General features: G+C 26.7%; 1 protein-coding gene across 1 annotated transcript in view; it reads left to right on the forward strand.

Annotated features, from left to right (window-relative positions):
- The first annotated feature begins 310 nt into the window (after positions 1 to 310).
- Positions 311 to 13052, forward strand: part of LOC105367624 (uncharacterized) — a 127616-nt gene continuing 114874 nt past the window's right edge. The window contains exons 1-5 of the mRNA XM_011506392.1: positions 311 to 595; positions 827 to 905; positions 1354 to 1733; positions 1969 to 2094; positions 2181 to 2296. Of these exons, the coding sequence (XP_011504694.1) occupies positions 890 to 905; positions 1354 to 1733; positions 1969 to 2094; positions 2181 to 2296 (638 nt within the window). The 5' untranslated portion in view covers positions 311 to 595; positions 827 to 889. The remainder of the gene's footprint in view (positions 596 to 826; positions 906 to 1353; positions 1734 to 1968; positions 2095 to 2180; positions 2297 to 13052) is intronic.

The raw sequence follows: 13052 nt of genomic DNA on the forward strand, positions 1-13052 counted from the left end.
TGAAAATAATTGAAACTTTGCTATGCATCATGAAGAGATAAGTACTTTACAAATATTTTATCTATCGATGTACAGCACTATTATTTGTGCTTGCTTAAATATCCTGTTCAGCTTGAAATAGCGCGCTTTTGCAAGGGCCAATACGCTTGATTATTTGTTGCAGATGCCTGAAAAGAGCTCGCTTATTTCACTTCCGAGTTTGAACCAATCGTGGCTGAACATTAGGAAAGAATATCATATGCATACACGTTGTTGAGGTAGGAACCTGAGGCGATAGCAACGCTCTCCACCACTCCGTGCCACTGTTACGAACTGGAGGAAGAAGTAAATGAATAGCGCACGACAGTGGACATTCAGTTGTCAATGTGTTATGTGATTATTATAAGGTACTGTAAGTTAACCAAATTGTGAACATTTCTATATTATTATTAGAAATTTATTGATCGCAAACTCTTCTCAGGAGTGTAAATACTCTACCGGGACTTACGGTACAATAGATAGGAGCTTTGGGTACCTTAAGATCGAGCATCAATCTGTCTAGGAGTGGAGAGACAACGACTCGCCCGTTCGAATGTGGCTGCTCGATTGATTTTGAGTAATTATTGATTATGTTCCCTTTAAATACAGTAAATTATCATTTTTTGATGTTGACCTATATTGGAGGTGATAAGTAAATAGTGACTTACGAATATAAGGGAACCATCAAAAAATGTTTCTATACGTATGAACATATTTATGTATGTTCTGGTTGAACAATTAAGAGGAGAAAAAATTGGGCTTTATACTTTCAACAATATTGAGTTATAATATTTTTTTATTGTTTTAGGACTGCTTTTGAAGAGACGTTACTAGGGAATCTCTTTAAATAAAAGTCAAAAAAAAATCCAAGATGACATTAAATACAGGTATCAAGAAATTTTGCTTTATATATTTGGATATAATTTTAATATTTATTTTAAATAATATTTTTTAACATTCAAATTTTTAGTTCTATTAAAAGTTAATATTTGGTACTTGAAATCATTTCAACTTACTTACTAATCACCATAAATATTTTTTCAAAAATCATATTACTGTTTTAATAATATTTACATTTATAAACCATCATAAAGTATTTATATTATTTTGAAAAAAAAAATATGTATATACACACATATTATATTTTTTAAACGCAAGAATTTTAAATTATTGTAATTTATTATAAATTACTTATAATCTTATAGTTAAAAATACATAATTTATTTTAAATAATTGTTCGAAGTATTAAATAACCAGATTTTATTTATTTTTAAAAATTTATTGAAACTAATTAGTTTTATATTAATGTTATTATTTTGTTATTTCTTTTGATAGACATTTCAACAGCTTTACACTTGTTGGAGCATGTGCATGAGCGAGTAGAGGATTGCGATGATCCAAAGCTGCAGTTGCATACCAGTCAGGATTTGCAATCACTTATATCATTATTGGAGGATCCAGTATTTCGAAGTATTGTGACAATACAAGATTCACTGGCAGAATTAAATAGTCAACTTGGACAGCATCCTTCTATTTTACCGGGAGACTTTGATATTAGTCTTGGTGGGCAGTTAGAGCTTTCAGTTCCTAATACACCAGTTCAACCAGTTGGACAAGCAATGTACCAAAATTTATATCAAGATACTGAAATAGATGATCAGAGAGTTCCAGTCGCACCACTGTTGCATAGCAGTAGTGAAGAAACTAGCACACAAGTAAATATTATTTAATCTATATTTTCATCAAAATTTATAATTACAATTTTTATAAACAAATAAATTATTATAATTTTGTTGACGAGCCAAGGTACATAGATTTGCTAATAATGAAATAAAAATTAGATCATTTAATTATAATTATTTTAAATATATATTTCAAATTGATATTGAATTTTTAGTATGTGTTAATTAAATGGATTTAATAAAATTTTTTTTTTAAATTATATTTTAGGTAACAAGTCCTAGTTTAATTTCTGAGGTAATTGGAATGCCACCCATAATGACTCCAACATATGCAAAGGAATTTCAAAAGGTTATAGAAACAGCAGCTAAAGGGAGACAAATTTTCACTGTTCAGGTAATTTATACATTTATTTAGATTTAATAGTAATAAAAATACTTAAAAGAAATATTGTGCTATATTAAAATTTTATTTTAAATTAGTTGTACAAATCAGAAGGAACGAGCCTTGGATTCAGTGTGGTTGGACTTCGTAGTAAGGATCGTGGTGAATTGGGAATATTTTTACAAGAAATTCAACCAAATGGAATTGCTGGAAGGTAAAGAGAATTTTTATCTTTTAAGTAGATTAATAGAACAGTACAAATTAGCTGAGTCGAAGAATTCCTTTGCTTTATTATTGTATTTTTACTTACATTAAATTAATGAATTAGCATCCTTTTTAAACATCTTTATCAATAATTATAAGTTTTTCAAGGAATTAAACATACTGCTAAGTATTTCTTCAATTTTTAGTCATATTTAAACTTGGAGGGTAACAAAAAATTAATTAATGTCTTATTTAATTTCTCAATGAATAAAGTGATTAATTCAATTAAAGATATAGGATTCCATCAGAATATTTATGAAATTAAATTTAAATTAATTAAATTAAAACGAATTTTTACTTTTGTTTCATAAATATTTAATTGGAATAAATTTGGTTACTGAAAAAATTATACCTGTAGCAATGGAGTTTTTAATTACTTTTCTTTATTAATCAGTTTCCGATATGTAGAAAATATTATTTATTAACAATTTTTTTAGTTTTTCTAAAAAGTTTCCAACATTGGCCAAAAATTTTTAGTCACTGTACTAATATTTTATCATCGAAAATTTATCGACTATCATGTTGCTGCAAAACTTTCGACCACAAAAAGAATATAAAAATAAATTATCGATAACCCAAATGTAACAGAAGCATAAATAAGTTTGAAATATACTTTTCGACGATGTTTTCGATAATGCGATAACAAAAATTATTTATTAGCAATTGAGAAGAGTGCAAATATATAGGAAAGGAGCGGAGAAAAAATAGGGTTGAAAAAAAATAAAGTATGTCTTGTTTGTTTATACAATCTAAAGTGTACTGTAAATTACTTTTCTCTCTGTTTTTGCCAGCAACAATTCCTTGATCTGGTATGTACAAAATGATACATTAAAAATTTGAATCTCGTATGTCAACGGGAGAATTATCGATTTTCCGTCGGCGCATTTGAACGTATTTGTGTGTATTCTTGCGGGTGTTCACAAGTTTACAATTTTCCAGCATGATGTCGCTGTTGTCGCGTAGCTCGTTCCATTAGTTAGCATCTTTATTGCCCTTCTTTTTGTTTCATTGATGTTATACAATTAAACTTTACCCAAAGATGTTTTTTTATGCATGTGTGCAAGAGTTCTTAATATTGTTTTCTAATGGTAATACATTTTGGTTTGTATTATTTGGAAAGCAATAGATTAGTCTAATTTAAGTATAGAACTCTAAAATTTATAGATTTTTGCATAAAAAATTATATTAAAATTGCTTCGTAACATTTTCATATATTTTTTATGTTACTACGAATACATATTTTTCATAAACACATATATGGATTATTTAAATAAATAATTTGTAAAATAGTGTATAGATAATTACTTTATACATGTCAAGTAAATTATTTTGATTTTTATCCAATGTCGCTTAGCTACAACAATTACCATATATAATAGAATATACAGTTATTCTAGTTGTCAATTATAAAATTTCTTTCTACTACATTATATTACAAGTAAAATAAAGAAAATTTATATTAAATTGAATGCGTAAACTGTACAAGTCATTATGTTTTAAAAGTATTTATAAATTAACTTCATAAAATTTAATTTATAAATATGCACTATTGCATTCTAACTATTGTTACAATAATAATTTATGTTCTGCCATATTAAAATTATATTATATTTTTTAATGCCATAATAAAAAAAAAATACATTGTTTTATAACAAGTTTATAGAAAGCATATGTGTATAATATGTATAAACTTCTTTATTCGGGACTATCACTTGTATAATGTTGATTCCATTTTCTCACATTATATATTTATAACATTTCTCATCATATTTTATTTATATATTAATTTATTTATTGTTTATATTTATTGTTTAAATATATTCACATGGAAATTTTGTTCAATTTATATTTCAATTTATATTCAAGTAGTAAGACTTTTATATTTTTGGTTTATTAAGTAAATGTACTTTATTATATTAATTTTTCTTTTTTTAAAAAATTGTAATTATAAATAATAGTAAAAAGAGAAAAATTTTCTTTTAAATTTGAGGAATAATGAAGAATAAGCTAATTATGTTTGATAAATGTAAAAAAAGAAAATTAAAGCAAATATTGCGATAAAATCAATTTTATTTTTATAGATATTTATATTTCAAAATCTACCGTACGAGCGAGCTTTATATATTTCCGCGATTTATATTTTAGATGATATATAAAGCTTAGTAATGGGTGCATTTAAAGCTTATACAAAATTTTAATTTACATTTGTTTCTAAATTTTTGTTTTCCAAAAAATTACATTAGTTTAAAAATATCTAATTTAAAAAAAAAAAATCGAAATAAAAATAAGAAAATTATATCATATAATTAAAAAGAGTTATTATAAATTCTAATTTAATAAAAAAATATTTAATGATTGTATTCAATTTATATTGGAAATTATTTTTAATAAATTCAACAAAATTTTGTATTTGAATGTAATTTTAATGAAATTTTATATGAACAATCGAATTGAATTGAATTAAAAAAATATAAAATATAAATATTTTATTTTTATTCAAATGATGTATTAGCACGTTTGTTAGTGTATATGTCAATATTATTAATAGTATTTTAAGAGTTGTTATGAATGCTTATTATAATTTAATAGTAATTTATATAAAAAAAAATAAGAAAAATAGTTAATTATAAAATTGAGACAATAAAATAAAATAAAAACTATTCTCTATATTTTGTATTAGTCAGAAGAGTTATTTTGATGAATACATTATTTGAACCATAATGGTGTAGTTTATAATGAATTACAGTTTGATAAAGGAGGCTTGCGTACACGTATTCCTTTGTATTCATCTATTCATACACGCATACATATAAATATAATGTTTTTGTATGCACGTGTGTATTATAATCTATTATACATAAACGCTGAATGCAACAATTATATCTTATGTATATTTTCAAATATTTCACTTTCGATATACTTTCATATTATGTTGGAATCTAGAAAAGACTTAACTTTTAGTATTGAAATTTTATTTCACATTTTAACGATCGTGTAATATATTATATTAGTTTTCATGATATTTTTTAGATTTTCTGATATAATCTAATATAAGTTACGTGCTTCCCATTGAATGATTACAAAAGTTCTGTTTTTATACAACAGGCAGAGCAATTTTAAAGTTATAGCTGTCATGACATGTTATGACTCTGATATGCAAATATATTATAATAACACAAACTAATTTTAGTGGTCATAAAAGAAAATTTTGTTGGACAGCCATTGTTTATATTATATCATTGATAATGATTGATTATCAATATTGTTCATTCAAATGTTAATTTTCGTTGTGGAATTTGAAGTTACGTTTATAATGTACGTATTACATAATTTCTAATATATTGTTCTATCGAAATGCCTGTTCGATCTATAGTTTTATCTTTTTTATATTTTATTTTCATCATTTTTAATAGAAAATATTGTAAATAATAATGTTATATATATATATTTATTTATTTATTATATTTGTATGTTACTCTAGAATAATATTGAATATAACTAATCTAAAAATAAGTAATATAGATGAATGCTTAATGTATTTTTTTTAATTTCTCTATTTTGATAAATTTTTGTATTAGTAATTATTAAAAATATATAAGCTTTTCTGTATTACCAGAAACTTAGTATTTATATCGAAATTGAAAATTTACAAAAATGACGGATAAATAACTTCTTTTATTTTATTTAGACAATGAATTTTAAGGTGAATAAAATGGAATAATTTCAATAGTAACTGTATTCAAATAGATCCATTCATCAATAATACTGTAGAATTTCTTTTTAAAGCAAATTAATTACTTTCGATAGTGAAGTCAAATTTGACGAGAGAAAAATTATGCAATATAAGGCAGAGAGGACAGCTATAGCTTACCATTTAATTTATTCGAGATGTATAGAAACATGGGTTGAAAAAAGAATACGTCATCGAGCTCATCTTGGGTTATAGTCGTGTGCGTTGGCGATGGACGTTGCCACCAGTGATGAGGATAGAAGAGAAAGAAAGGCTAATGTGCTCACGTATTACGGCCGTTCGAAGAATGACACGAAGGTCCGGCTTTCCTTCCATCAGCTACAAAGGGGGAAAAGAAAGAGAAAGCGAGCGCGTTAAAGCTGTGCCGGGAACCTTGTGATTGCAAGCCGTGAAGATGATTGACCCCGTTGAAAGGGTTGCGAAAAAGTGGAGAAAGGCAGACAGCCACGATGCTGAGCGGAAGTGTGTGTGCGAGTGAAGAGACATTACAGAGAAAGGAAAGCACGTTGAGCCTCAAGCGGCTGAAGCGAAAGAAAGACAAATTTTCCGTCAACATTGCCTTCAAGGACGTAAACTTTTGTATACAATAAGCTTATGCAGATATATAGTATCAGTAATACATTCAGATGTATAAAGTCTGTATAAGGATTTGTAAAACATCCATGGATTGTCCTAGATTAGCCGGAGGTTAGAGTGTTTTATGTGTATTTGTTCTTTTTTCTTATTGCAAAAAGTAAATCCTTTGATAAGATATATAAATTCCTAAAGAATAAATAATATTTGGGAAAGTACACTGGAAAATAATTCATATAAAAAGAATGTAAGATCTGTTTGCCGTTTCGAAATATATACATTTGACAGATTATTAATATTACTGTATATTCACAGAGTTTCTTTTCACATAAGAATGGATTTTAAATTTGAAAAATCTTTACAATCTGACTTGCCAAAACTTTGGAATTTTAAATAATTTGAATTTTATTCTAAAAAGCAATATATTTAGAATGCCAATAATGTTACATAAACATATCTATTGAGAATTCTTATTGCAAACGGACTCCATAGCAGAGCTTAATTCGAGTCAATTAAAGTAGATTTCATTATTCCATAAATTGGCTTACATCTTTAAATATATATATATATATATATATAATTTTCAACAGGTTACCTGACTCCAAAGTTAATTTAATTAAAGTAATTTTATAATAATTCTTTCATTCCTTTTTATAACTTTGCTTTCATTTTTAACTATGAGATGATATTTAAAAATATTTAAATATGCTCAACTTGCTCGAGCATTGAAAATGAAATACCTATAGAGTACTTTTAAAAGTACCTCATTGTTTAATGGTGTAAGGATATGAAAGAAAAAAAGAATTATGATATAATATTATAAATAATAAATAATATATGTTAAATGTAGATAAGCATACAATTATGTAATACGAACAAATTATGTTATTAAAATTTTCTAGAATTGAAAAATGAAAATGAAAGATGGTGCAACAAAAACAGTATAAATGCTTTTCGATATTTCAAAAAAAAAAGAAGAATTTCCGATGATATCGGGATTTATAAATTTTTATGGAAAAGTATGTATATTTATAAATTTGTCTGAGTCTCATATACCCATATATTTTAGGCATCCTAAAATTTGTTCAAGTTGATCTAAGCCGTCGTTTAAAAGTTTTAAAAAGTAGAAAACTAAAATAAGAGTTAAAAAAACCGTATTTGAAGTTTTTGTGTAAAACCGCTTCGTTTTTTCAGTAGTCAAATAAACAATGTTAAAAATTTCAGTAAAACAAAACTTGAGGGCATTTTTCTTGGCAAGAGTTTCACTTGTAAAGAATGAAATTAAAAAAAATTGATGTTACAATAAGTGCTCCTAAATCATAGAACAATAAACATTATTCAAGATAACTAACGATATTATCTAACGATAATATTTGAAATAAAGTTTTTGAAATAAAATTTTAAAATTTCTTATAAAATATTATAAAAAACATTGTAAAATTCTTTTTTAAGTTCTTTTATTAAATTATTAAAATGGTAGTTAATTCAATTTATGAATTAGGTTTGGTTCATCATAATATATTATAATAATTATTGTAATCAGTTTTAATGGATTATACAATAAATTGTTTTTATTTATTTAGTGATAATAAATAAAAATAAAGAAAGTTAATGTCATAATTAATTGTTTAAAATTGAATGATGTACCTCCGAAAATAAAAATCAATTGATATTAATTTTCAAAGAAATTTTTTTTTATACTTATTCATTGAAAATAAGTAATAAAAATACAACATAATTAGTGCTATAATAAAAAAATACATTGTTTGATATATTGCAAATCTCTTAAGAATGTTAAATTGATTATAAATTTTTTTATTGTAATTTTACTCAAATTAATCATACAATTAATGCGAGCTACGCGAACACAATATTTAACTATTCTAAAGATATATATTAAACTATTATAACAAACACGCTTTTCATTCTTATTTATGAAGTATAAGTTAAAATATTATTGAAATTAAATGGAATTTGTAGTTGTGTTGATATTTTTATGGCAAATTTTACTGTTTTACTAAAGTGTGTATTAAAATTTAGTACGAGTTTTTCGACTTTAGAAATTTTCAATATTACTGTAGTGCTAAATTTGACGTTAAATGTTTTATATTGTATGCTTTTAGCTTTTGTCCCTTAAAAGCTGTTTAATGTATATTACAAAAATCTATAACAAAATTTTTCATTTCTTAAATTTTACACAGTTTTTAAAAATTATATAGGAGCTTTTTGTAAAACTGTTCAATGAATTCTATGGAATCAATTTTCTGTATAATAAAGATTAATGATTGAATCAACTTTATCAAGATTTTCTCAATTAGAATTGATATATAATAAATAAAACTAGACTAAATAATTAATGCTATATGTGATTTATATCCTGAATTGCAGATAAATTATTATAATTTTATCGAAAAACATTTTTATATTTCATAAATAAAATTTCTTTAAATTGAATTCTAATTATAGAGATAATTTAAGATGAAAATGTATAAGTGTAATTATTATTTTTAATTGAAATTTATTTAAATTCTATTGAGTTTTCAAACTTTAGCTGCATGTAATAGGAGAGAAACATCGTTACCATAAATAACAGGCGAATAGCCGATGAACCCTAAAAATAATTATGAAATTAAAAATGCATAGATTTTTAAAAGAAAATTGTTTATCAATACGTAAAAGTGAATATATAAATTTATTGTATGATTAAAAACTTTTTTTTTTAATCTGTGATGATTCAAGAAATTTAAAAAAGTAACACATGTGGTAGAAAATTGGTCCAGTCAATATTAATGTACAAAAATACTACTTGACATATAAATTAACAAATATGTGCGACTTGTCATTCATAAAGTTGGTGTTGGGAAAATAGATTTCTTATTTTTATCATGACATTGTATCATAAAAAATTCTTGAACCCAGTTTAAATGGAGTTTGAATATTATAATAACTATTTTTATTTGCTATATCACATATATTTAGTCGTAAGCGAATACTGGATTTTTGGCAAAATTTGTTTTCTTTCGATTAAAACTTAAATACATTTCTATCATCAAAAAATAATGAATAAATAGAAAATTTGTATAATAATTTATTTGCATTTTCTAATTTATAAATCTTAAGAGCATTTCTCAAAAGTAAATCAATAGAAATCTTAGTTACTTTTTCACCAACTTTAGTATTTATAAAATATTTGAAAATCTTTTCAATTTAAAAATACGCATTGTAATTGGCTGAAAATTTAATGCACAGGAAAATTAGTCTATTTTAAAGAATAATATTATATATATATATATATATATATATATATATATATATATATATATATATACACACATCGAGGAAGTAAATAATTCACCCAGGATACACACAGAATAGTGCAATGCACTAGATTCACACGCAGATAAAATATGTATGATAAAGAGCATTTCGATCGGTGAACACTATTTCACGGCTCGTTTACCTAGGTTCGGAAAAATTGCTGAAACTATTAAAACGAGGGAGCATTCAGCGTCTTTCTTATTATGAAAAATGTAAGCTATGGAGGGCCATAAAATTGCCCCGCAACTGGCTTAACTGCTGATCGAAGCCGATTCCCTATAACTACCGTAATACATGACGAGATCAAACAATTTTCATGCTAATGAATTACATAGATTTATAATTAACCTAATTCATTGCCCTTCATCGTCTCCTTAAAAAAAAGGGCTCTTCTTAGCGGGCATCTCGCACGCGTTTCTGTCGGGGGAGATGAGTCAATTTATACAACTCCGCGCACGTACGCGCGCACATACCTGCAACGCTGTCGAAACGCGAGTGTGACGAAGATAAAGCGAAAGAGGTCTACGTATATGTGTAGCGTGAAGCGTCCTGGAGCGCGCATGTCCGTAGTGGGCAACCACCGAAGTACCTCCTCACCATCGCTGCATACACGCCGCTAGTTACCGACGAGTAGTCACCGCCGAAGGAGCCCTCGCTCTTACTCTCACCCTTATCTCATCGACGGAGCCTCGTACTGTTTAGGGCGCGCGCGCGCGCGCGCGCTATCCCCTGATCCTCTCTCTCTCTCTCTCTCTCTCTCTCTCTCTCTCTCTCTCTCTCTATTCCTTCCATCTTTATACCCCTTTCCTCATCCGCTCAGTCATTCTTTTGCACCGGTCATTTTTCAAACGCTTCGACAAGAAAGTGAAAACGCGGCCTAGTTCATGACCCCCCGCGAATCAAGGGTTAAAGCGATTTAGTAAAGGTTTCGGTCCAGCTTTCGATCATCGAAGGGTCGCGCCGATGCCGGATGCGGACGGCAGTCAGTCGGTCTTCGCGGGAACCAGTATCGTCACGCCGCGATCGCGTCATCCTGAGGATCGAGGCCGAGCAGATTCGCGCAGCGAGGATTATCAATGCGGATGCGCTACTATCAGCCGCCACGAGAAAGTGGAATACTTAGCTACATGCCGGGTAATAGTCGTCAGTTAATTCATATCTTTACATTTTTCTTCCTTTTCTATCTCGTGTGCTTCTTTGATTATTAGATTTCTATATTTTTTATTTAACTTTTCTGTTTCGTAACGAGATAGCGCGCGCGTCGACGAGCGCCAATGACCCTAGGGAAGAAAACTTATCTATTTTAAAGCTCGTGATTATCGATGGTAATGCTGCTATTATTATTCCATAATTCTAAAAGCGCTGTGAGGAAGCGCTCGATCGATTACGCGATGCCCTGTGCACTCTATACTCTATTTTGCATAGCTTTGCGTGGTCGTTCGTCTTGTTGTGCATAGGCTGGTTTTTCTTCCTTTTAATCGACCTGCCGATGTGACTCCTGCGTTCCCTCCGCTATTTTTTCTTCTTTGTTGCGTTCTCATTTTTACTCGAGTTGAATAAAGGATTCTATGATGGCATAAGCATGCCTCCGCAGTGGTATTCACTAGCGTAAATTTCTTTCGCCCGTTGTATAAAAGAGGACTTTACAATTACCAATATAATTAGAATCATTTACAAAAAAAGGAAAGTTACTTATTATATAACGAATAGCTGCGATAGATATAGTAAAGGAAAACGAGAGCCAAATATAATTTATTTGGATTTGATTATTAATTTTTCTTACTGATTTTTAAATATTTGATACTTTGATAATTGTTATTATTTTATCATCCTTATTACAATCTTTAATATAATCCGTATTATATATTTGTAACTATCATAATTTTGTTTAGTTTAAAATGCTTAATGTAAAATATTAGTTTTGTACTTCAGGTATATAAATAATATTTTTTGGCTGTTTTGCAAAAAATATCTTACAATGATGTAAGGTTAAGTGAAAAGTGTAAAACAATTTTTATTCACTATTTAAAGCAGCTATATGTTAGTTTAATTAAATATTAATTGGAATAAATGTTTCCCAACTGCTGGTACTCGTACAACATTTTGATTAATTCCTCTACGAATATCGTCCCTATGATAAACTAATATAAACGATATTAGTTATATATTATATATATATATATATATATATATATATATATATATATATATATATATATGATATACAATTATAAATAATAAAAGAATTTAATAATATTAATATAACAATAAAGATTATCGGGAATTTTATACAAATAACAGTTAATTCAAACACACTGCCTATCGTCAGTTATATTCTGTAAATTATTATTTACTAATGCCAATGCTAAATTAACATTTATTAAATCATGATATTCAATTAAACATGAAAATTAGAATAGGCAGAAAATCATTCATACATGTTCTTAAATTGAAAATTAAAGACTCACATTTATTAATTTCATTTAAATGTATTATGAAATAAAAACTTCATATTTTTTATAAATAATGTACAACGTCATAAATTTTTAATAATAATTTATTATTAGTTTAATTATTATTAGTATGTCATTAAGATAAAAATATTCTATAAAATGAATTAACATAATTTATAATCTTGATATTTTTACTATGATATTTACTTTGCATCAATTTAACTGATACAAGGTAAAAGATTTATATTTATGTTTTTCTACATTTTTATGCATTCCAAAATCGTGTAAATTAATATCATGATTGTGTACTCTACTTTATATAGGACTTATATCATTAAATAGAATAATGACTATTACATAATGTTTTCCAGAATCCACTTTTTCTATACAAAATAGTACGTAATAATCTATATGTAATAAGTAAGCTAATTTCATTTATTACTATTATAGATTTATACACTGAATAATAGTAACCACGTTATTATTGTAATAATTGAGGCTACACGGTATAATTGCCAGGACGAAAAATTTGATTGCTGATTAATTAAAACAACGGGTTTAAGCTGAAATAGAACTTACCGTTTATTATTCTTCGCATTGCAATAGCATTT

Source organism: Ceratosolen solmsi, unplaced genomic scaffold, assembly GCF_000503995.2.
Source record: "Ceratosolen solmsi marchali unplaced genomic scaffold, CerSol_1.0 scaffold7, whole genome shotgun sequence".
Classification (NCBI taxonomy): domain Eukaryota; kingdom Metazoa; phylum Arthropoda; class Insecta; order Hymenoptera; family Agaonidae; genus Ceratosolen; species Ceratosolen solmsi.